This window comes from Perognathus longimembris, chromosome 6 (genome assembly GCF_023159225.1).
Source record: "Perognathus longimembris pacificus isolate PPM17 chromosome 6, ASM2315922v1, whole genome shotgun sequence".
NCBI classification, from domain to species: Eukaryota; Metazoa; Chordata; class Mammalia; order Rodentia; family Heteromyidae; genus Perognathus; species Perognathus longimembris.
The window spans coordinates 53,010,860-53,036,742 of NC_063166.1; the positions used below are offsets into that span (position 1 = coordinate 53,010,860).

At 40.5% G+C, this 25,883-nt stretch overlaps 2 protein-coding genes across 2 annotated transcripts in view; one reads left to right on the forward strand and one right to left on the reverse strand.

Annotated features, from left to right (window-relative positions):
• Sec23b (SEC23 homolog B, COPII coat complex component) overlaps positions 1–13,709 on the reverse strand; it is a 40,199-nt gene extending 26,490 nt beyond the window's left edge. Inside the window, exons 1-9 of the mRNA XM_048348732.1 lie at positions 13,317–13,709; positions 13,001–13,041; positions 10,604–10,838; positions 7,902–7,959; positions 4,440–4,526; positions 3,330–3,566; positions 2,657–2,742; positions 944–1,088; positions 434–592 (exon numbers count right to left, since the gene is read on the reverse strand). Coding sequence (XP_048204689.1) covers positions 434–592; positions 944–1,088; positions 2,657–2,742; positions 3,330–3,566; positions 4,440–4,526; positions 7,902–7,959; positions 10,604–10,824 — 993 coding nt within the window. The 5' untranslated portion in view covers positions 10,825–10,838; positions 13,001–13,041; positions 13,317–13,709. The remainder of the gene's footprint in view (positions 1–433; positions 593–943; positions 1,089–2,656; positions 2,743–3,329; positions 3,567–4,439; positions 4,527–7,901; positions 7,960–10,603; positions 10,839–13,000; positions 13,042–13,316) is intronic.
• A 4,040-nt stretch (positions 13,710–17,749) lies between these two features.
• On the forward strand, positions 17,750–24,685 carry Rbbp9 (RB binding protein 9, serine hydrolase). The gene is made up of 5 exons (XM_048348733.1): positions 17,750–17,957; positions 19,512–19,554; positions 20,571–20,676; positions 22,746–22,831; positions 23,426–24,685. The coding sequence occupies exons 1-5, from the start codon at positions 17,859–17,861 to the stop codon at positions 23,650–23,652; spliced, it is 561 nt and encodes a 186-aa protein (XP_048204690.1). The 5' UTR covers positions 17,750–17,858; the 3' UTR covers positions 23,653–24,685.
• The last annotated feature ends 1,198 nt before the right edge of the window (positions 24,686–25,883 follow it).

Consider the following 25,883-nt stretch of genomic DNA (forward strand, 5'->3'; position numbering starts at 1 on the left):
AACCCTAGCTACTCAGGAGGCTGAGATCTGAGGATTGTGGTTCAAAGCCAGCCTGAGCAGGAAAGTCCATTAGACTCTTATCTCCAATTAACCACCAGAAAACTGGAAACGGTGCTGTGGCTCAAGTGTAGAATGCTAGCCTTGAGTTGAAGAGCTCAAGGACAGGACTCAAGCCCAGAGTTAAAGCCCCATAACTGACAAAATAAAAAAAAAAAAAAAGGATGCACTCAAATAAAGAACTATGGAGATCATATTGTTTAAAATATCCAAATAAATTAAGAATTTAGCTAATTCAAAACCATTTATTGACACCCATTCTAACTAATAAAACAGGGGCAATGATTCAATAGTATTATGAAAGAGTATCATATGGCTTCAGCAAAGTAGCTTTTACTCCACTGGCACTGGGTAGCTAGTATCTAGGAGTACCTACTTTGGTTGCCTTTTTCATGAACCGTGCATTGTCTTTCTCAATGTCATGCCAGGAACGAATAGGAATCTTTAATTCATCTCCAACAACCATGCCAGGTCCCTGGGTTGGGGGACCTCCAGTAAACAGCATGATTCTGGCTCCTGTGTTTGGAAAAGTGCCCTGAAACAATAAATAGCATTTTAGAAGAACAAATCCCTATCTCTAAGGGTAGTTTCCATTTCAGGATAAATATACTCCAAATATGAATTCTCTTGTACTTCCAGCCCCTCTTTATCTGCTTACTACGAATGATATGCAGAATACAGATGATGAAAAAAACAAAAACAAAATAGTACTTATTCTCTTCCTCGGTGAGAAAAAGTGGGAAGTGTCAGTACTTCTCACTGCATTAGTTTTTCTGATACAAGTCAGCTGACATAGGCCACAAAAGAGTTCCAAACAAAGGCAAGAAATAAAATTTCTAAGAGCAAGTCCATAAAATCTGAGAGGTCCCTATAAATTGCAACTTACTTCCAACAAGCCAACAGCAATGGACAAGGCAACACCGGTAGATCGCAAAGGCCTCTTCCCCTGAGTTACTGGCCACGGGTCCCTCTGCAGCTCCCCAAGAAGATCGGTAAGGTTCATGTCAATCTTGTGGACAGGCTGCAAAAATCTGCATAATTTTAAATAGACACATCAATCATGGTTTAATAAAGTACTATGGTCTTCAAACCTGTATGCCACATAGCTAACTGCTCTTCAGATAACTATTTGGAATAGAAAGAGCCTGCAATATTCTTTTCTAAATTACCCCTAAGTATAAACGCAAAGAAATTAAAAATACTTTTGTCGAGGAATATATTTTAAAACTTAATATTTAGTGACTTTTAAATAAAGCATTAGAGAAAATCAAATACAAAAATTAAATCATCAGGCACCAGTGGCTCATGTCTATTATCTTACTTACTCAGGAGGCCGAGATCAGAGGATCTCAGTTTAAAGCCAGCCTGAGGAGGAAAATGTGAGACTCTTACCTCCGTCTAAGCACCAAAAAGCTGGAAGTAGGGCTGTGGCTCAAGTGGTAGAGCACTAGCCTTGAGCAAAAAAGCTCAGGGACAGTGGCCAGGCACTGAGTTCAAGCTCCAGGATCAGCACAAAAAAGAAAGTGGGGAGGGGATGGGAAGAGAGGAAAGGGAGGAAGGGAGAAAGGAAAAGGACAGAGGGAAGGGGGAGAGAAGGAAGGTGAGAAGGAAGGAAAGAGAGAAGGAAGGGAGGGAGGGAGGGAAGAAGGGAGGGAAGGAAAGAAGGAGGAAGGGAGGGAGGGAGAGGAGGGAAGAAGGAAGGAAGGAAAGCAGGCATTAACTTAATTTAAGAAAAGTGATCCTAAAGTCATGCCTAATGAACACAGTTCACTTAAGTCCATTTATATGGACCGTCTTCATCTTTCTTAAAGTTCGGCTTGTATGACTTTTTTTTTTTTTGGCCAGTCCTGGGCCTTGGACTCAGGGCCTGAGCACTGTCCCTGGCTTCTTCCTGCTCAAGGCTAGCACTCTGCCACCTGAGCCACAGCGCCCCTTCTGGCCGTTTTCCATATATGTGGTGCCGGGGACTCGAACAGAGAGCTTCATGTGTAGGAGGCAAGCGTTCTTGCCACTAGGCCATATTCCCAGCCCCGGCTTGTATGACTTTTGATCACTAGCAGTAATAAAGAAACATCTGGTTTCTTACCAGTGTAAGAGACTGAACTCAGCAATGTTAAAGGATGAATTTTACTGAGACTTCTGGCTATAAGCCTAGCATGGTGCATGCAGCCCTAATCATTCAATGTGTTGAATGCAGTTGAGTACCTGCTCAGAGGTCTGTTTAAGGACACTCCAAAAAGATCTTTTCAGTTTTTCTAGTTTTACTTAAGGATCAAGAAGCCATGTGCCCAACCAAAAGGAAGGGAATAACTGAGTATAACAGTCTTAAAACCTTTTAGATAAAAGAGCTGAGGAAGTTCATTCCAGTAATCCTAGCACTCAAGAAGCAAGGATTACAGGATTGCTAATCTTAGGACAGTTCTGAGATACAGAAAGACTATCTCCAAAAAAAAACCCCAAAAATAATGTTATTCATGGACTTGTTCTTTTTTTTCTTGTAATAGTAAAAAACTAGAGTTCTAACACAGCTTTTCTCTTATGCTCAAGGGCTAATCTATAGCCCACAACAGCATATACAATACATTTGTCAGTATCTCACCTGCTGAAAACAAAAGGGTGTTCCTGAGGTTGAGCAGGTCTTGCTGGCTGCATGGGCATAGCTGGTTTGGCGAGGCCCAGCATATCCTAAAACAAAACAAACAAACAAAAACAGAAAGATTCATTTCCCATAACACTAAAACTTACTGACTGGAAAAAAAAAATTTTTTTTTTTACTGGTCCTGGGGTTTTCAGGGCCTCTGCACTGTCCCTGAGCCTCTGTGCTCAGATCTAGTGCTCTACCACTTGAGCCACAGTACTACTTCCATCTTTTTCTGAGTAGTTTATTGGAAATAAGAGTTTCACTCTCTTGCCTGGGCTAGCTTCAAACTGCAATCCTCAGATCTCAGTCTCCTGAGTAGCTAGGATTACAGGCACGAGCCAATGGTACCTGGCGTGGAAATGTTTTTTTTTTTTTTTTTTTGCCAGTCCTGGGCCTTGGACTCAGGGCCTGAGCACTGTCCCTGGCTTCTTCCCGCTCAAGGCTAGCACTCTGCCACTTGAGCCACAGCGCCGCTTCTGGCCGTTTTCTGTATATGTGGTGCTGGGGAATCGAACCTAGGGCCTCGTGTACCCGAGGCAGGCACTCTTGCCTCTAGGCTATATCCCCAGCCCCTGGCGTGGAAATTTTTAAGAAATGTCTTTGCTCCTTCATCTGTACAATAGGCACAAACCTGAATTTGCTTTGCAGTTAAATCCTTGGTCCCTCGAAAGACATAACTTTTGGAGATTCCTTCACAGCTTAGTTCGTGAACCTGCACCATTCTCCCAAAAGTGATGAGACCCACCAGAGCATCTGGAGGAAGGAGACTCAGAGACATCTGCAGAGACTCTTTGAGTGCTTGAAGGTCCTCTTCCTCTAAGCATGTGTCAACCACATAGAGAAAGATCAAAGGGGACCTGGTACCTCGCTTGAGACAAAAATAAAATAAAAAAGCATAATGATCAGTATGTAATTTACAAAGCAAGTTAGGTATGAAAATATTAAGTGTCCATCTACATTTACTCCCAGGAGATGAGATCTATATAAACTTCTACTTGCTTCCTTAAATGACTAGTAAAACAATATTCTATTAAAGCAATCAGAACATAAAAACTCTTCAAAGCCAACTCTTCAAACCCAACAATGTAGTCAACTATTTTGAATATACACATGTGCCAGATATTGTCCCAGATCTCGGGATAAATCAGTAAACAGAAAGAACAAAAATTCCTGCCTGCCCCAATATGCAAACTTTCTGTGGTGGGGACCTTAGGACAGCAGCAACAGCCAGAGGTGGGGGCAAGGAGCAGGATCAAGTATTAAAGGGGGATTCAGGAGAAAGAGAATTCCAGCCTGAGGAAAAGCCTAAGGCAAAGGCCCTCAGACAGATATGCTCCTGGCATACTAGAGGAGTCAAGACCCACGGGGCTAAATTAAAGCCAAATGATATACACAGCTTTGAAGACAGCCTTTTGCTCTGAGCGAAAAGAAAAATCATCTTCACCAATGGAGAGGTTTCAGAACAGAGAAGTAACATGATGCATGTTTCCAAAGAACTCTTGTAGCAGAGTTAAGAACACAATACAAATGGGCAATGGTAAAATCTGTGAAAACAGCTAAAAGATTGCTAACAAAATCCAAGTAAGAAGATACCATACATATACCATAACCTCATATCTAGGATCTGCTGCCCTCACAACTCTAACTTCCCAGACTCTTAGTAAGAGTCTCAGACCTCAATTGCTCTGTAAAGAAAATAAATTATTACTACTGTTCACTAAATGCAAGATAAAGACGTTACCTGCAATATGTATTCAATTGTGGAAAACTGGGGCATCAGTTCAGCGGGCTGATTCACTTCAGATATGCCTGCATAGGCTGGAGGAAACTGAATTGAAGAAAACAGTATTTCATTAGGGCTGAAAGATACTGGTATTACACATTATGGTTTCCATTTTTAAGAACAGTAATGACTGGCTAGGAATATAATAGCCTAGTGGCAAGAGTGCTTGCCTGGTATATGTGAAGCCCTGGGTTCGATTCCTCAGCACCACATATACAGAAAACAGCCAGAAGTGGCGCTGTGGTTCAAGTTGCAGAGTGCTAGCCTTGAGCAAAAAGAAGCCAGGGACAGTGCTCAGGCCCTGAGTTCAAGCCCCAAGACTGGCTAAAAAAAAGAACAGTAATGACAAGCTGGGTGTGGGGGTGCATACTTGCAATCTAAACACTAAGGAGGCTAAGATAGGAAGATCACAAGTTTGAGGCCAGCCTGGACTACATGATGAGAACTTGTCTCAAAAAAACCCACAAAAGCCAGGCACTGGTGGCTCATGCCTAGGTGGCTCAAGCCTATAATCCTAGGGGGCTGAGATCTGAAGATCATAGTTCAAAGACAGTCCAGGCAGAAAAGACCATAAGACTTAATCTCCAATAAACTAAAAAAAAAAAAAAAAGCTGGAAGTAGAGCTGTGGCTCAAGTGGTAGAGCACTAGCCTTGAGCATAAGAAGCTAATCGACAGTGCCCAGGCCAATTTCAAGCCCCAGGACCAGCAGGAAAAAAAAAAAAAAATTAACAACCATGTATTAATTTGGAAACCATAAAACATGTAACTCAGCCACAAAAAATGAATATTTTAAGACTTCTAATCCTGTCTTATATATCATTTCGTAACTTAAAACAAAAACATCATTTAGGCAGGCTCCAGTGGCTAATACCTGTAATCTTAACTACTTTGGACTTATACCTAGAAATCAAGGTTAAAATACCAGGTAGGAATAACACCCAGGTAGAAAAGTCTGTGAAACTCCATGTCCAATTAACCACCCAAATGGTAGACTGGAGGTGTGGCTCAAGTGGTAGAGTACCATGCACAAGCAAGAAAGCAAAGCAAGAACATGAGGTCCCAAGTTCAAACATCACAACAGCACACACTTTTAAGTCACTAAGCCAGATGTGGTACCACACACATATAATTCTAGCACTTCAGGAGGCAGACAATATGTTTCAATTTTAAGACAAGTTTCAACTACAGAGCAAAACTCTGTCAAAAAACAAAAACATCCGGGCATCAGTGGCCTCACCTGTAATTAATCCTAGTTACTCGGAGGCTGAGATTTGAGGATCATGGTTTGCAGCCAGCCCAGACAGGAAATTACACAAGGTAGGTTTTTTTTGTTTGGTTTGTGCCAGTTCTGTAACTTGGTATCAGGGCCTGAGCCAAGGTCCCTGAACTTTTTGTGCTCATGGCCAATGCTCTACCACTTGAGCCACAACTTTACTTCTAGCTGTTTGGTGATGGACTTTCCTGACAGGGCTAGCTTTAAACATAGTTATCAGGTCTCAGCCTCATAAATAGCTACGATTACCGGTGTGAGCCACTGCCACTGAGCAAGCAGTACATAAGACCCCTATCTTAAACACCAAAAAGCCAGAGTGAAACTATGGAGCAAGTGGCAGAGCACCAGCCTTGAGTGAAAAAGCTCAGGGACAGTGTCCAAAATCTGAATTCTGCCCCAGTACTGGGGCGTGTGCACATATACACATACTTTTTTTTTTTTTTTTTGGCCAGTCCTGGGCCTTGGACTCAGGGCCTGAGCACTGTCCCTGGCTTCTTCCCGCTCAAGGCTAGCACTCTGCCACTTGAGCCACAGTGCCGCTTCTGGCCGTTTTCTGTATATGTGGTGCTGGGGAATCGAACCTAGGGCCTCGTGTATCCGAGGCAGGCACTCTTGCCACTAGGCTATGTTCTGCAAATTGAAGGCCAAGATTTATATTTCTCAACAATAGTTTTTATAGAAGACTAGAGCCTTTATTTAGAACTATTTTGGCCATTATTAACAAACTAATAGAAAAGTTGATGAAAATATGAGAATATGGAAGGAAAGATATCAAAATTCTCTTACTTAGAAACAGCTACTGTTAACATCTTAGACTATGTCCTTTCAGAATTTTTCAACTTAAGCACAATTAAGATTATATACGCACAATTTGAGCACTTTTTCTGGTCAATACTGGGGTTTCAATTCATGGCATCTCACTTGCTGGGCAGGTGCTTTATCGCTTAAGACATGCCTCCAGCCCTATATATAAGTCCTGGCTCAACTAGCATGCAACCCTGACTCATAACTTTATAATGAATTATATTAGCAGACTTCAAGGCTGAACAAGGTAAAAAATGTTTGTAATATTTATATACACTTCTGAATCTTCAAATAGGTAAAATTTTCCTATGGCTGAACCCAGAGCTTCACACATGCTAAACATTCATTCTATCATTGAGCTTGTACCCTAGCACATCAAGGAGATATTCCTGAATAGAAACTGTTTATAGTTTCTGAACCTATATTACTTGTCTTTTCATCACTGGGCTTATTATGTGAAATAAATCATAATTATGATCAGATATGTGAATAAGTGCATGTTATTAATCTCCTAAGAGCTATTAGAACAATTATGCTATGCTCTAACAGCTTTCTTTAGATAAAGCTTATGCACCATAAAATTCATCCATTTTTAATGTATAGTTCAATGAGTTTCAGTAAATGCATTATGCAAGAACACCAAAATTTGCCAGTCTTACTGTAACATTTCTATCACACAGTGGACAAAAGTAACCACTTGGAAGGAAAGTAGGTACTTAGTAGGCAGAAGGCCCTGAATTCAAGGAAAGTAGGTACTTAGTAGGCAGAAGGCCCTGAATTCAAAGTTAAGTCTTTAACAAAGGAGGGAGGAAAAATAAAGAAAGGAAAAAGATCAAGGAAGAGAGGAGAAAGTGGGAAGAGGAAGGAGGCATGAAGGAGAGATGTAAAATAGAGATCTCTTGTCATTTGTGAGCTCTTACTTCAATAGTTTTAATTTTTTTATATCAAAAGAAGCTCAACATTGATACTTGGACCCTAAAGTTAGAGAGAAAAATGAAAATTCAGCAATTTCACAATCTAATTAGAATATTCCATTAGAATATCTTATCCAATTTACCATTCAATTAGAATATACTGAAGTCAAGCGAAATATGAACAATAGAGCTATTTTCTTACAGTAACAGATTCACCTCCTACAGACTTACAGAGAATTCTATGTCCCTTACACAGTAAATGATAAAGACTCATATAATGAAGTCATTCAATAGTGTGTTTAACAAAAGATTATCTTGTGTTCACAAACTGCTGATTGCCAGTGTAGCTATAAATTCAAAATCACATAATTTTTTCAGAGTAGGATAATTAAAGTAAAACAAAACATCTTTAAAAATAATTCACATACCTGATTTCTTTGGAAACAGAAATTACAAGCCCAAAGTTTTGCTCGATAATCAACCTGACTGTAAAAAAGATAAATATCTCAACTAGGTGCCAATTTTTAAGGCAGAAAACATTCAAATGTAAATTTCAAGTTCAATACCTTACATAGGCATATGTTTGTAAGTGTGTGCATGAATACATAAAGTTTTATAAAACTGCACTACAGGTATACCAAAAGTTTCCCTCAAACAGTTGTGATAAAGAATTAGTAAATCAATTTTTGTTTTTTCCTAGTTTCCTAGATTTTTTTTTATAATTTGATTCTCACAAATTAAAGATTTTTTTTTTGTTGTTGTTGTTGTTTTGTTCAGACCTGGGGCTTGGACTCTGGGCCTGAGCACTGTCCCTGGCTTCTTTTTTGCTCAAGGCTAACACTCTACCACTTGAGCCACAGCGCCACTTCCAGCTTTTTCTGTTTATGTGGTACTGAGGAATCAAACCCAGGGCTTCATGTGTACAAGGCAAGCACTCTACCACTAGGCCATGGTCCCAGCCCAAAGACTGTATCTTTTTGTACAATTTCTTATTAGTTCAGTTATGTAAAAATACTAAGTTTAAAAAAATAAAAGGACATTTCACATACAGGAAAGCCACTTAAGACATTTACCTTACTTGGCCCAGTTAAAGAAAAGTTGGTGAGGCCTCGTAACAAGTTTTGTAAGAAAGGTACTCACTGCCTTACGTATGAAACTGTAACCCGCTGTACATGACTTTGACAATAAACCAATTTTTTAAAAAGTTGGCACTTGAAGGGATGCTTGTGGGTAGATACACTTCTGAGATTTGATTCAATATAATGCTTCTGTCACTTTTTTTCTCCTTTCTATATTTAGAAAATAAATAACCAACCTACGTACCACTGTCATCCTAGCTATTAGGAAGCTGAGATCCGCAGGATCACAGTTCAAAGCCAGCCATAGCAGAATAATTTTTGAGACTCTATTTCCAAAACAACTGCAAAAAGTAGGCATGATTCAAGTGGTTGAATGTCAGTTGGTGAGCAAGTATGAAGCCCTGAGTTCAAACCCTGGTTTAAGGAAGGATTAGTAACTAGTGGCTATCATTTTAAAGCTAGAGCAACAGGATTTTTAGTGTAGGTACAAAAAATAGAAGCAAAAAAAATGAAGGGGAAAATGTTTCCACATATAAAATTTTTATGACATTTTATAATTGTTGAAAAATTCTTCCAGGCCAGGCCCCAGTGGCTCATGCCTATAATCCTGGCTACTCAGGAAGCTGAGGGCTGAGGACCACAGTTCAAAGCCAGCCCAGGCAGGAAAGTCCATAGACTCTTATCTCCAATTAACCACCAAAGAGCCAGAAGTGGAGCTGTGGCTCAGGTGGTATAGTGCTAGCCTAGAGACAGGAAAAAAAAAAAAGCTCAGGGAGAGCACACAGGCCACTCCAGTACTTGCACACACACAAATAAGTTGGAAAAAAAATTACAATTTCTTATGCATGTTACCTCTTACACCATCCAGCATCACCATAACAAGGTGAGAAAACAGTGTAAAGTTCTGGATTATATCTACATCTAGATATCTACATATAAACCAACAACAGGCACCCATAAAGACTACAGTTAAGACAGTCAAAAGTAAACTGGTACTCAGAAAGGAAAAAAAAAAAGCTGGGCACTGGTGTCTCATGCCTATAATCCTATCTGCTCAGGAGGCTAAAATATGAGGACTTTGGTTCAAAGTCAGCCCAGGCAGAAAAATCCATGAGACTCTTAATTCCACTTAACCACCAAAAAGCCAGAAGTAAAGCTGTAGCTCAAGTGGTAGAGTGCTAGCCTTGAGCACAAGAGCTCAAGGATAGCAACTAGGCCCTAAGTTCAAACCCCAGAATAGGCACAAAAAAAGGGGGGAGGGGGGGAACACTCCAAACTCTACATTCGTACTTCCCCTTAAGATTCCAAGATTCTAATTTTATCTGGTATATCAGGCCAAGGAGATTTCTCTTTTTTTTTTTTTTTCTTTTTGCAGTATTGGGGTTTGAACTCAAAGCCTTGATCTTGCTGGGCTCTAACTCTGAGCTTACCTCTAGCCCTTTTTTGTACTGGTTATTTCTGGGATAGGGTCTCAAATCCTAACCAGCAAAGCACCTGGTCCTCGGTCTACCTACCTGAAGCTTTCCACTGTAGATAGGATAACAGGCACAGGCCACCTCACAATTGAGAAGGGACCTCTCAAATTTTTCTGCCTGGGCTGGCTTCAAATGTCAACCCTCCCAACCTTAGCATCCTAAGTGGCTAGAATGACAGGTTTAAGCCACCCATACCCAGGTAGACACGGAGATTTCTTTTTTTTTTTTGGCCAGTCCTGGGGCTTGGACTCAGGGCCTGAGCACTGTCCCTGGCTTCTTTTTGCTCAAGGCTAGCACTCTGCCACTTGAGCCACAGCGCCACTTCTGGCCATTTTCTGTATGTGTGGTGCTGGGGAATCGAACCCAGGGCCTCATGTGTATGAGGCAGGCACTCTTGCCACTAGGCCATATCCCCAGCCCGGCACGGAGATTTCTATGAGCATTCATTACTAAAGAATCTCAACATCTACTTCTCCTCTTAAATTTAACAACATTCCCAAATTAAATGACTTTCACAAGAATCACATAGAAATGTGATTAATTTTGTTTTTGACCAGTTTTTAAAAGAATGCATACCAAAGTGGATTGAGAACAGCCTTGCAAGTTGGCCTGCTGCAAAGCACAGGTTCATACTGTACTGGAGGCAGGTCTGCACGTTCTTTTAAAGGAGTGAGGAGACAAGCCAGGGGAACAACCATTCTTGTGGCCTCCAGACGGCTAGAAGGCCACACATTCCAGCTGAAACGCACGCCATCACGTTCTTCATTCTGCTGAATGAACTCCAGATAAGTCGCCATGGTCTAAAAAAGAACTGAAGATAAAGCTTTATTTATACAAAAAATTCTTAAACCCCCCCCCCCAAAGTTGATCAACTCAGTTACCTTTGTAACAATCTTCAGACCTCAGTCTACTGAGTAGCTAGGATTACAGGTGTGAGCCACTGGTGTCCAGCTGATTCTCAACAGTATCAACTACTCATTTGGATAGGAAATGTGTGTTATCCAGGTAATTAAAGGAAATGGTGGCAAGGATACTAGAAAATGAATAAGAAAAGTGGAAAACCTGTCAAAGTGTGTATTATTGTATAACATGGGAACAAGGGGATAAAAGGAAATAGTTGGGGAATAGCCTTGAAGAAAGCTATAGTAAATCTGGACACAGATTGCAATATTGTACAGATGTGTTCCTGTAGAATAAAATGTCTTTAGAAAAAAATAAAAGAGCTAGTTCTGGTGAGAGACATTCCCTGGAGGGTGCAGATATAGACTTAAAAGATGTAGCTAAAATTTTTCTACTAACAAATGAGTTTAAAACATTGGAAAAATTGTTTCAAAATCCCTAAACTAGCCAGGTGCCAGTGGTTCATGCCTGTAATCATAGCTACTCAGGAAGCCGAGATATGAGTACTGTGATTCAATGCCAGACTCAGTAGGAAAGTCCATGAGACTCTTATCTCCAATAAACTACTCAGAAAAAAGTCAGGAGGGGCACAGTGGCTCAGTAGTAGAGCGATAGCCTTCAGCAAAAAAGGCTCAGGGATGGCTCCCAGACCCTGAGTTCAAGCCCCAGGACCAGCAAAAAGAAAGAAAAAAAAATCCCCAAACTGGGAGATAATTATTAAAAAATGTCCAAAGGTTTTAAGACAAGTAGAGAGTCCAAAAATTGTTATTGAAAAAGCAGATAGAAGTGAACTAAGCAATTCATGAGCGGGAGATGGTAAGGAATGAAAGAGAAGGAGGGAACAACTGATACTAAACAAAAGGAAAGAAATGTACTGTCACCCAATATATGTTAAGGTAAACCTGTTATATATCACCTCTAAAACAATAATAAAAAAATTTAGAAAAAGATAGATACAGACTGCAGCCTATAGCCTTATACTGTTTCTCACTGTGTTCCTAACCTGAAGATGTCTAATTGGCAGTTGTTTGAAAGCTTTTCAGACAGACCCACAAAATACCACAGCTCTTATACTCCAGTACTTAAGGATGGCAAGAAGTAAAATAATATGATCAAACACTGGCTGATCTTACAAAAGCTCAAGAGATAGTACCTGACGACAAAGCCATCTAGGCAGAATGGCTCAAAGTGTAATAAACGATAAAGTCCCAAAAAGACAAAAAGAAGAAAGTATATGCAACAATATTTTCTTAATAAAGATTCAATTTTGCTTAAATATCACACACTGATTTAAAAAAAAAAAGATCTCAAGGCCAGCCTGAACTACACAATGACTTCCAGTTCAGCCTGACCTACATCTTGGGACTTTCTCAAAAACATGCAAACAAAGAACCATCTATGATATTGAAGTGGCCTCTAATACCACTTCATGCAATGTTGACTAACAATTGTCTCCATGTTATTTTGAGAAGTACCACACTGCAAGTAACTCAGATTAAGGCAATTTCCAAGAAAATCAAGTGAATTATTCCATGCAGAACCCAGACAACAAAAATTCCAAATGTTTGCTCCAACAAAAACTCTGAAATGGACTTGCTATTTCTAGCAAAAGCAGAAAGCCTAGGCACTTCTGCTGCTTCCTGGAAGACACCGGTGTGAAGAAAAGCAAGTTCGAATATAATTATCAGCAAGTACTTCAGCAAGCATCACTAAATGTTTGCTTCCAGCTAAAAACAGTCCTCATAAAGTACTAGCCCCCCCCCCCCGAGTCTCTACATATTAAAGTCTGATGTTCCTTTCCTTTCTATTGGTCTAAGCCACCAATTCTTAACCTTGGTCACACAATCCACAGAGGATTTCGAAGAGTCTAAGAAACCTACAAAGTTTTATGTAAAACTGCGCACTTTTCCAGGGCAGCTTACACCAAATTCTCAAAGCACAAGGGTTTCTTAAGAAGTAAATTGAATGAATGAAAGATATGGAAAGATACTGTGGGAACATTCAACAAGAAAAAAAAAATCAATCATACTCATCTCGCCAATCCACCACTAGACAAGATTAACTAAAGCTTACCCCTCGACGGCAGTATGAAGATCTGGGTTCTGGTTCCACTTCTGTCAGTCCACAAAGCAAAACTTCAATTATCAAATGGTGGTTGGGTCCTTCCAGCGGGAGCGTCAAAATCCGGTTCTGGGCCACCAGAAAGGGTGCAAATCGAGACACTTTCAGCAAGGATCTGGGTCATCAATTCCCTGTAGTTTTCCTGCTTACCACAAAAAGGCTTCGTCTCACAGCCCACATGGCCGGCCTTTAGGTCACAATTCTTAGCCCTCCTTTTTTTCCTCCCCATTCAGTCGACCTAAGGCATTCACCTGGCTGACCCACTCACCTGGCTAGGGCCGTCCGCGCCCACTCACGACGAGGGCCAGACTCCGGCTCCCACCGCCTAGTCCAGCTCAGCTCTCAACCGATTGGTCAGGCAATCGTGACGTCACTCACGGAACCATGACCTAGCCATTCAGAGAGCGCTTCACTAGAAGACGAGCGGAAGTGAGATACTCAATGAAGCCACATCACCATCTTGGAAGAAGGCAAAACAGTAGCGCCTTAGCAAGGCAACAACCCTGCTCAGAATTCTTGCTTCCCCGAACGATTCTTCATCCCTAAATATTTCTCTTTACAAAAAGCAGGCTCCAGCAGGACATTCCCTAGACGCCAGTTAGCAGTCTTCCCAAGTTCGCCCTCATTCAATATGACACCTAGAGTGTGTGGGAAGTTGTTCTCATCGCCTAAATTATAGGAAGCGAGAATGATGACGTGTAGTCCCGGAAGAAGGAGGGACGCCGGAGGGAGTAATCTGAAACTGCCGGAAGGGCAGCTGACCGTAATCTGAAGCTGACGGGAAGGGGCGGGACAGAGGATGAGCGACAGGACGCATTCGCACTTGCTCTCCACGGAGCTGGTCTCTTCTGGTGTTAAGTTTCAACCCACTACGAAATTCCTTCTCACTTGCTATTATGGATTCTGCTCTAGAACTCAGATAATTTCTGTGAGATTATGCCTGCCATCCTTCGACAAGGAAATAGTAAATGGGAACTGTTACATTCGTTTTTAGGCGACTAAGGAAGTTCATGTTTTCAGGGAACACGACTTTATGTAGCCGCCACAGTTTTACACTTTCCTACGAGTGGCAAAAATCATCACGTTTCCACACCGTTGCAGAATGCTTTCATTGACGCCTCTTTACACAAACAAGCAAACAAAAACAGTGGCATAAATAGAAAAGTAACTCCAGAAGAGGAGAAAATGCATTTGGATAGTTAAGTTTGAAGATCTGAGATACACGTTTCCTTCTGAAGAGATCATAACCAGAAAAGAAAAATTCAGGCAGAGGAAGATGATTCTGGAAGTCTTTAGTGAAGGTTGGCTGAACTCCATAGGAAGATTAAACTGACACAGTAAGGGGTGTGTGTGTGTGTGTGGTTTGTGGCTTTTTGTTTTGGTGCTGGGAATCTAACTTGGGATTTTGCACAATCTGGGCAAGTCCTTCTACCATTGATTTACACCTACAACAAGGTCTTAAAGAATAACTCTTTACGGGGGCTGGGAATGTGGCTTAGTGATAGAGTGCTTGCCTCTAGCCTGCATGAAACCCTGGGTTCAATTCCTCAGTACCACATCAACAGAAAAAGCTGGAAGTGGCACTGTGGCTCAAGTGGTAGAGTGGTAGCCTTGAGCAAAAGAAGCTCAGGGACAGTGACTAGCCCCTGAATTCAAGCCCCAGGACTGGCAAAACAAACAAACAAACAACCCAACTCTTTCCAGATTAGCAAATAATGTTCCAGAGATAAAAATGTGCATTCACACATTTTTAATTCACACAAATGTTGACATTCAGTTTTAAAACCAAAAAATCTATTGTTTTTTTGCAATAATAATCTGAGACTATACTAGCCCAAGAGTTAAAAACAGGTGGATTTACATGAAATCATATAATCTCTATAATCATTCTTGGCATAAGACAATCCTGAAAAGGCAAAAGTAGAAGTCATTGCCTGCTATATTCTCCTTTGAGAAGAGCTAAACAAAGCTTAAGGAAGATTTTTTTCAGCCAATTACTGTTAATGGAATGCCATTGTTTCCTGAAAAAAATTAAATCTCTGAGAAAGCAAACACATGGAAACCGAAATGTCTCTGCTTGTTTTATTTATTTATTTAGTAGTAATACTGGGGCTTGACCTCAGGGACTTTTTTTTTTCTTATTTTTTGCTGGGCCTGGGCCTTGACTCCTTTTGCTCTAGGCTAGTGCTCTACCACTTGAGCTACAGCACCACTTCCAGCTTTTCCTGTTGTTAATCGGAGTTTAGAGTCTCACAGACTTTCTGGCCCCAGGCTGGCTTCAAACTACAATTCTCAGATCTCAGCCTACTGAATAGCTAGGATTACAAGCATGAGCCACTGGCACCCAGCTGACATCAGGGACTTTTGCTTTTGGCTGCACCCCCTCCCCCAACCCCAAACTGGCACTCTACCACTTGAACCACACCTCCACTGACTTTTTGCTTGTTAACTGGAGATAAGAGTCTCAAAGACTTTTCTGTTTGAGCTACCTTTGATTACATATTCTCAAATTTCTCACTATCTGGGTGTTTTATATTGAAGTGTAGTTTATGTATAATAAACTATACATATATGTACTAAATGATGAGCATTAACAACCATTGCTATAGTTGAGATAATGTAAGTAGGCAGGCCAATTTAATTTTCTTGAGGCATCTGTAAGTGAATGTCATCTCCTTTATTACTTTTTTTTTTTTTGCCAGTCCTGGGGCTTGAACTCAGGGCCTGAGAACTGTCCTTGGCTTGTTTTTGCTCAAGGCTAGCACTCTACCTCTTGAGCCACAGCACCACTTTTGGCTTTTTCTATATATGTGGTGCTGAGGAATTGAACCCAGGGCTTCAAGCGTGCTTGGCAAGCACTCTACCACTAAGCTATGTTCCCAGCCCCTCCTTTATTACTTTTTAATTGACTAAAACAATAAGATTGAAGTATTTGACCTTTGTTGTTGATTTCTGAAGAAGCTTCCAAAGAGCTTCCAAGCTATGGAGGTATTATCATGTTGGGGCAATTTAGGCCTCAGAAGCAGACCTGAGAGAACTCTCTCTCTCTCTCTCTCTCTCTCTCTCTCTCTCTCTCTCTCTCTCTCTCTCTCTCTCTTCTCTCTCTCTCATCTCTTGCTTTCTTGGAGATTCTGATCTTCAATTAACCACAAACACAAAAAGCTAGAAGTGGATCATGGCGCCACTTCCGGCTTTTTCCATATATGCAGTGCTGAGGAATCAAACCTGAAAGGATATGTCCCAGCCATCCCAGGGGACCATGCGGAGATAATCACAGTCAGGAGAAGAAGGTTCATAAGGAGGTTTATTAGTGGGGCCATAGTTCCCACGGGAGAGGGACTACATGGCATCTGCACCTTATCCAGAAGGCAGCTTCTCTCTCTGGGGGTAAAGGGGAAGTAGGTAGGTAGTGAGTAGAAGTGGCTCATTAGGTTGGATCTGGGGGCTAGTGGGAAGAGCTGAGGACCTGAGGCAAGGGAAATGCTAACAGAACCCAGGGCTTCATGTATAGGAGGCAAGCACTCTACCACTAGGCCATATTCCCGGCCCCAGAAAAGAAATTTTGAAAGGAAGAAAGAAAGGAAGGAAAGAAGGAAGGAAGGACTTTCCTAATCTAGGCACCAGTGGCAAACATAATTCTTGCTGATCATAAGGCTGAAATCGCGAGAGCCAGGTTCAAAGCCAGCCTGGGTAGACAAATCCTTGAGACTTTTGTGTAGGAGGCAAGCACTCTTGCCACTAGGCCATATTCCCAGCCCTCCTTGAGACTCTTATCTCCAATTAACTACTAAAATTCTGGAAATAGAGGCATGATAGATCGGCTGTTAGCAAAAAAGCTGCTGGAGAGCTAGAGGAGACCCTGAATCAAGTCTCTAGTACCAGCACCCCCTACACACACCAAAAAAACGGACAAACTTTTCTGTATAACACATTTCAATAAACTTTGGATAAACATGTAAGGCAGACCCATGATTTCAGGACTGCCATATTTTATGAGGCAAATAATTTTATTTGTTCAAAAGTTTCTCTAGGCTCTAAATTGGTTTAAGGATTAATGGTACCCATGTGCCCTACAGGGAAGATAAGAACGTTTATAAAGACAACATTTATAGCAATAAAGTAGAATGAGGGAGAAGGTAACAAACAGTACAAGAAATGTACCCAAGGCCTAACGTATGAACCTGTAACCTCTCTGTACATTACTTTGACAGTAAATAAGAAAAAAAAAGTAGAACAACCAGGGCTTATATTGACTATTCTGCTAAAAACGGATTGGAAATTAGAAGGAAAAATAACATGCATTTCAAGAGTCCCTAAGTTATAAACTGTTTATATTTTGCATCTTTATAAAAACACCTTTTTTTTTTGTTTTGTTGGCTGTGGAACTTGAACTCGGGACCTGGGAGCATTTCCTTGTGCTCTTTTGCACAAGGCTAGCACTCTGCCACTTGAGCCACAGCTCTGCTTCCAGCTTTCTGGTGGTTAATTGGAGCCTTTCCTACCTGGCCTGGCTTTGAACCTCAGTTCTCAGCCTCCCAAGTAGCTATGATTACAGGCGTGCACCACAATCACCCAACTTAAAACACCTTTTCTTATAGAAATATTGCCAAGTAAGGAGATAACACATTCTGAACATGTCACCGCCTGTCGTAAATAGAGCACTAGAGACTAATTTTGGCTGCTTTTATTCCCCAAGGTAAAGAACTACCGTTCTAGAACTACAATTCCCAGAAGACCTCAGTCCAGGCTCCTGGCCGGATGCGATCTTGGCTCCGAGCAGTGCAGGACCTGCTGCTGTGGACTCCGCGCTATGGCTTCTCCTAGCAAGGCAGTGATTGTTCCCGGGAACGGAGGCGGGGATGTGGCCACCCACGGCTGGTACGGCTGGGTGAAAAAGAGGCTGGAGCAGGTAAGAGATGCAGCCCTCACGGCTCTGGGAAGTTGGCTTGGAGCCGAGAGGGATGAGGAGGCATCCTGAAGAACGAACTTAGCGCCTGTCTCCCCTTTTCTGCTAACCTCTCTCAAACAGCAGATATGGGGGGGGGGGGGGGGGCGGGGGGAGGCGTCACGGACACGCAAGATTTTGGTTGGCAAACTGCCTAGAAGACTATTCTTGAGAACGATGTTGTTAGACTTACAAAACAAAAACAAACAACCACCACCAAAACCCCTTTTTAGAACTAGAGATGAGGCCCCACCTTCCCCCTATCTTCTGTCAGTTCTGATTTGAGACTTGCCAAGTAATTTTACATCCCTCTTCATTTCTGCCTGCTTTCGATTTTTTAAACGTTAAATATGAAATGCATAATATATACGAAGGTTGTATGTAATGTGTGTAGATGTTGAAACTAATGTAACAAATCACCTAACTTAAAAAAATTCCCCCAGTACTGGAAATCAAACCCAGAGCCTCGGGCTCTATGCACTATTTCACTGAGTTACATCTCTTGGCCCAGACTAAATTCCCGATATTTTCTAAATGACTATGTCTCCTATTCCATTTCCTTTCCACCTCGAAATGCCTCATTTGCTTATTTTTGTAAATCAAAATAGTTTTACGATTCTTGTGTATACCCCTTAAGCAGTATGTCATTTAACTTGGCTCCTATGTGAACATAATAAAAATGCTGGTTTACTATAAGTTGTCTTGTGAATCTTAACAAAACAAACAAAAAGCCTGTTCCATAATCCAACAGTAAAACTATTTTCTGGGTTGACCTCAAGAATAGAATTTCAGCAGAGAAATACATTCAATAGAATAGTAGGTCTCTGGAATAGAATTTCAGGGTGGTGGCTGAACTCTATAAACAGAGCTACAGACCAAAAAGATCCGGGTTTGTGCTGTCCAAAAGGATGAGATGCCCAACTTCTCTACTATGTTTCTGTACAGTTTTATCTACTTTCTGGAACTCAGTGTGTTTGGCTCTACATCATTCTATTGTGAACACATTCATCCACTTTAGCTTTGTCTACAGACAGATGATTTCAAGAGAAATATTCATTGGCTGGGAAAGTGGCTTAGTGGTAGAGTGCTTGCCTAGCATGCATGGAGCCCTGGGTTCAATTCCTCATACCACATCAACAGAAAAAGCTGGAAGTGGTGCTATGGCTCAAGTGGTAGAGTGCTAGCCTTGAGCAAGAAAGCTCAGGGACAGTGCCCAGGCCCTGAGTTCAAGCCCCAAAACTGGCAGAGAGAGAGAGACAGAGAGACAGAGAGAGGATCATGTACAAATGCAGATACAAGGCTCTATAGAGATTTACAGAACTGGCTACATAGAGAACTACAGATAGACTTAATGAGGAGAGATTATATGTTCCTTTGGAATCCTGTAACACTTAACCCACTTCCTTTCATACTGTTAGCAAATAGTGGATTGATAAGGATTATATCGAGTATCATTAGCAGAGTTTTAGTTGCAATTAAGCTCTTTATTATAGCATTTTTCTCCCCCTCATATCATAGATACCTGGTTTCCAGTGTTTGGCTAAAAACATGCCTGACCCAAGTAAGTTTTAAACTTATTTTAAAATAGCCTTATTTTGTTGGGTTTTGGTCTCACCTTTTCTTTCCGCTCTAAATGATTGGAGAACAGAAATATTATTCTGGTGAAGCCCAAGATAAATGTATACTTAAGAATGAATAAAGCAAGTAGATTGGGGAGGAGGGTATAAACCAAAAAGACATGGTAAATTCTAGTAAAGAACATCAAAAGCAACTGCGTTTGGTAACATTTAATTTTGAACTTTGTGAGAAACTTGGGTTTTTTGGTTTTGTTTTTTTTTTGCTTTTAAGTCTACATTTGCAGGCAGAATTTATGGATGTTCCATTTGAGACAGAAATATGCTAGGCTGGGGATATAGCCTAGTGGCAAGAGCGCTTGCCTCATATACATGAAGCCCTGGGTTCGATTCCCCAGCACCACATATACAGAAAATGGCCAGAAGTGGTGCTATGACTCAAGTGGCAGAGTGCTAGTCTTGAGCAAAAAGAAGCCAGGGACAGTGCTCAGGCCCTAAGTCCAAGGCCCAGGACTGGGAAAAAAAAAAAAGAAGAAGAAATATGCTAAAACTTTATAGCATCTTTTTGAGGACCTAATATTAAAAAAAATGTAACATTGCATCTTTCGTTTTGGATATGCTCCTGAGCTGTTTCAGGAAAGAATGAATATGTTCATGAATTGTAAATATTTTCAAGAAAGTTTACATTAATGCTTTAGAGTTGAGTCCAGGTGTGGTGACACACACTTTTAAGTCTAGCAGTCAGCAAAGGCTTAGGTAAGAGGATTTTAAATTTGAAGCCAATTAAGACTATATAACAAGACCTTGTCTGAAAATTTTTTTTTTAAGCTTTCAACCAATAAACCACAAATCTTGGGCTCTGTTTAAAACCATCCCATCACCTATTGTGGTTGGACATTTTGAAGTAGTGAGCTGCTGAATGGTCACCTGTTAGAAAAATGGATTAGCATTACACTGAGGCTGTCCATATCAAATGACAGACTTTCTTTATCCTGAACCACAGTTACAGCTCGAGAGTGTATCTGGCTGCCCTTCATGGAAACGGAGCTGCAGTGTGATGAAAAGACCATCATTATAGGCCACAGTTCCGGGGCCATTGCAGCCATGAGGTGCGATTCTTATTGAACTACCCTTTCATGGGCTCCTGCCAGTCTCACTTGGGAAATAACTGTGTATACCTTAAGGTTTCATTGCAGAGAATAGTACTGTTTCCCCAAAGTAGAACATATATCTTATTTCTTCCTTGTTTGGTTAGTGAATGGAAAGAAATATATTACCTTTCTGGGAGGCAGTGATACTTTAAAACCTAAGTGGGTCCAAACCCTTGCAGCTTCCCATCACCATTCTCATGTCTCTCCCTCTCCCCTTCGGTCCTCCCAGCCAGACTTACTGACCTCATTGTAGTTCCCAGAACATGTCTAGTACACACCTATTATATCCTCCTCTGAGCTTTCTTTTAAGTCTTTGCTTCACTGTTCCCTTGCCTAACCATTCTACATGAATCAGCAGCCTCTTCCTGCTTGCTCTTCTTTTATTTGTATTTTATTACCTATAGCATTTTTCACCCTCTAACATCCTATTTATTTCTTGTCTGACTTGGAAGCTCCATGAACGTGGGACTTTGTTTATTGACATTGAAAATCCAGTGCTATGGTAGATGCTCAGTAAATACAGTATGGGGCTTCTATCCCCTGCTACTTGTAACTACCCCATCCCTACACACACATCCTTGAGGTACACATCCTTGAGGTTCCTGGGCATACTCCTAATGTCTCTATTAGAACATTACATCTTCTCCATTAGCATGAAGAATAGGGACTCACCTGGCTGAGTAAGTCTATCTGGGTTGGGCTTCTTTTTTTTATTTCCTAGGCTAGATGACAGGAGGTGTTTTTTTGTTTGTTTTGTTTTTTTGCCAGTCCTGGGCTTTGGACTCAGGGCCTGAGCACCTTCCCTGGCTTCTTCCCGCTCAAGGCTAGCACTCTGCCACCTGAGCCACAGCGCCCCTTCTGGCCACTTTCCATATATGTGGTGCTGGGGAATCAAACCGAGAGCGTCTTGTGTAGGAGGCAAGCACTCTTGCCACTAGGCCATATTCCCAGCCCGATGACAGGAGTTTTTATTTGTATAATTGTTTATCCTAAGTGGTCATTCAGGATATCACATGTCAGGGACTAAGTTTTGTAACCTTTCAACTTCTCTGGGTAAAGCTATGGGAATAATAAAGCTTTTGGTTACAGAACTGCCAAATTATAGAACCTTCATTTGGTACCTTCATCAGTACCTTTAATGCTGAAATCTGTCCCAACCCAGACTTGCTGAATTTTTCTTAAGCTATTGACTGGTAAATATACACTTTCTCTTAAAGGTCCTTGAATTTATTGTAGGATTGTCAACAATCTTCTAAGAACTGATTTCTAGGAGAGATGAGGAGAAAAATGGATACCAAAATTGTCTGTGTATGGATGTAAGACACAGGAATGTGACATAATCATTGAGGATCACCCTAGATGACCTAGGATTTAGCAAGAGGAAACTGTTGTTACAATGTATAGTGCTGGTGGGTATTTTTAAACACTTGATCAAACCTAACCTCACCAGTATTAGGACAAACTGGCATCATATACCCTGACATGATAAAGGATGGAAGGATGTAGATCCTTTAGTATTGCTGCCAAAAAATGTTTAATCTCATTTTCATTATGAAAAAAAAATTGTTTACTGAGCAATGCAGAAGATAACTGGCTTCACCTCCTACAAAACAATGTCAATATAATTTAAAACAAAAACTTGGAAAATGATTACTAAAGAGTCATGAAAACCAAATGCAGTTCATGGCCCTTGATTATATCAGTATTGCCCATTTTATTTGGTTTGTTTTCTGTTGTGATTGTACTGGGTTTTGAATTCAGGCAAGCACAGTATCACTTAAGCCATATCCAAGTTTTGAAGCCCAGTGAAAAAGTTTTCAAGAACATTTTTGGTACAGAGATAAATGACTACAGATAATATTGCTGTATCAATATCAAATATGTTGAAGATAGCAGTACTGCAATTACATGGAGCCTTTTTAGAAGATATATGCTAAAGTGAGACTAAAATGATGGCTTTTTAAGCAGTTTATATTTTATTGTTTGGATATAACATTTTATATTAGCTGACAACTTTTTTTCTCCAGGTATGCAGAGACACATCAAGTATATGCTATTGTATTGGTGTCTGCATACACATCCGACTTGGGGGATGAAAATGAGCGTGCAAGTGGTAAGTCTGACATCAAATATCTAAAAAAGCCCTTCCCCAACACATACGGCTGTCTATTCAGCTTTTAACAGTTATTGTCTTTCAGATATGCTTTTTAAAAAATCTAGCATAAGAGAAACAATTTCAATGAGAAACTAAACCAAGTTTACTGATTCTCAATCCAGAGTAAAATGAATTAGGTTTTGATGCATGTTGTAGAATAGAACTCTTTTCTTCTATAAAATAAAGCTTGGTTTTATCAGGGAAAGAAAACAGGAGAGAAAGTCCAGGGTGCTGGCCTAAAGCTTAAAATGTGAGTTGCTGGGACAGAATATTAAACCACCTATTTTTTTTATGTAAGTTGGATACACTGAGAGGTTGCAGACCTTTTTTCAATTTAAAGTCTAAATCTAAGAATATCTGGTTTTATTTGAAGTTTGTACTCACTTTTCACAAGTACCTTGATATTAGGTCCTACAGATCTGAAAACAAAATAATACTTCTAATTCATGTAGGCTTTGACCTTTTGTGTTTCTAAGGGTCTCCACAAAGTATTTCCAGATGTCTAAAATGGAGATTATTCATGACATTGACAGTTTCTTCCCCTCTGTGTAGGATACTTTAACCGGCCCTGGCAGTGGGAGAAGATCAAGGCCAACTGCTCTCGCATTGTGCAGTTTGGCTCCACTGACGACCCTTTCCTCCCATGGACGGAACAACAAGAGGTGGCAGACAAACTGGAAGCCAAATTACAAAAGTTTTCTGATCGAGGTCACTTTCAGAACACAGAGTTTCATGAACTGGTTAGTGTGGTAAAGTCTATGTTGAAAGTACCAGAATAGTCAGGATAACTCCTGCTATTCTGCATCCCAATACAGGGAAAGCATAATAACATCTACTTCCAGACCATTAATAGACATAATCATCCAATTAAGCTTCAGAAGTGCCTGGAAAACTCTCAAGTCTCAGTGTTCACACAAAGTTTCAAACAACATTTTCATTTTTCATAAACTCTAAACTTTCCCAAATTGCTGTGAACTAGAGCATATTTTTCCCATTTGATAACAGATAAGGACAGTTTAGCCACTCTGTTTTTCCAAAGAGAGTAAGTCAGAAATGGAACCCAGTCTTCCCAATTCTCAGTCTAGATTAAAATTTAAAGTACATGTTCTAGAGTGGGACTCTTCCTCCTTAAAATACAACTTGTTTTGTTTGGGAGGAATAAAAAGACATGAGAGCTGGCTTAGAATTCAAAACACAAGCTAGGCCTAGGTACTTAGTCCAAATTCACACATTCCCCAGTGATCTTCTTTTGTCCCTAGGTCCTTTAGGCAAGTTGAGATAGACCGACACATTGGATTCTGAGTCTGGAATCTGCTAGGGAACAGAAGCACAGTGTATTAAATGCATTGCACCTTTTTGTAGACCAAGTCTGGTAATAGGACCATGTGGAGAGTTCATGCCCTCTCTGAATTGCTGCCATGTGGAAATATAACAATGCACCCCCAGTATTTTTTTTCCCAAGGGAAAATTCATATGGAAACTCAAAAGCAAATATTCACCATTCACATGGTGGTTTTTGTAATTCAGGAAAAATATAGGTATGTATGTATAGTCCACATGTGAGTTATGTCCAGCCCATATAGATAGATAATATATAGATTATAGTAGCTAGTAACAATTAATAAAAACAAAAAACAAAAATGAACACTGTAGGATAAAGAACAAGTTATTCATTTGAGGTACTGGCCATAAACCTTAAGTTTGGTAAGTGCTTTTTAGATTATAAAGCTCAAGAAAGCCTAAAATAACCAAAATGAACATGAGGTAAAGGGATTAAAAATATGGGAACAAGGCTGGGAATATGGCCTAGTGGCAAGAGTGCTTCCCTTGTATACATGAAGCCCTGGGTTCGATTCCTTAGCATCACATATATAGAAAATGGCCAGAAGTAGCACTGTGGCTCAAGTGGCAGAGTGCTAGCTTTGTGCAAAAAGAAGCCAGGGACAGTGCTCAGGCCCTGAGTTCAAGCCCCAAGACTGGCCAAAATATATATATATATGGGAACAATTTTATTTTGTTAATCTTTTATAATATTTATCCTCCCTGTACTTCAAGTTTAGTTCTGTAGAGTTCAAACTCTTAATTTTATGAAGATCTTTCATTCCAAGATTTCTCATCTGATCACAAAAAACTTCCTTATTCATTTTCCCAACATGTTGGCCATTGTGATGTTCAAGTATTGCCTTAAACAATGTCTAGTGAATTCAGACTTGATGTTGCAGAACCAGAGTTTGATACAGAAATGTGACTTCCCACTTTAAAGGGGATGTGGCCTGAGAAGCTTTTTGGTTTCTAAGTCCAGAAAGATCCTCTTTAATTTCTAAGTCTGTGGATGATGGGAATTTCATTAGGTACAATGTAGTGGACATCCTCATTTTACTTTATCCATCTGGGGATTATTCAACTTGTTACCATGAATAAATCTTATTTAAAATTTAAAACAATCAAGTAAAAAGTAAATTAAATGCATCAGTTAAATAATATTCTTTAGAGGCTATTTAGCATTGATTTGACCAAACCTGTAGTCAAAGTTTGAGTCTACTAATATTTGCAATTAGTAATTCTATTACTCACTACCTTATTTTCCAGGCTATTAAAAACTATAAATTTACACAATAACAATAGACCATATGTTTCTTTTCCTCCACAGGAAACCTTCTCACCCTAATATATATAATTTAGCCAGGCACAGTGGCTCAGGCTTGTAATCTTAGCCATTTGAGGTAGAAATGGGATTACTGTGGTTTGAGGCCAGCCTAGACATAGTCATTCTTAAAGTTCATCTCAATGGAAGCACAGTAGCTGAGTGCAGTAGTATATGCCAGTAATCCCCAGTGACATGAGGAAGCACACGAGCGGGAGGATCATAGCCCAGGTTGGCCTGGGCATAATGTGAAAGTTTACCTTGAAAATAACCAATGCAAAAAGGGGGCTGGAAGCATGGCTCAAGTGGTAGAGCACCTGCCCGCCAATATACTGATACTGATTGAACAATTAAACAGTTGAACTA

What these genes read in the sequence shown, in the direction of transcription:
- Rbbp9 (XM_048348733.1), top strand. Translation starts at nt 17,859, where the DNA reads ATGGCTTCTCCTAGCAAGGCAGTGATTGTTCCCGGGAACGGAGGCGGG. An exon ending in TGAAAAAGAGGCTGGAGCAG is followed by an intron (nt 17,958 to 19,511) that starts GTAAGAGATGCA and finishes CTCATATCATAG; the next exon opens with ATACCTGGTTTCCAGTGTTT. An exon ending in TGAAAATGAGCGTGCAAGTG is followed by an intron (nt 22,832 to 23,425) that starts GTAAGTCTGACA and finishes CCCTCTGTGTAG; the next exon opens with GATACTTTAACCGGCCCTGG.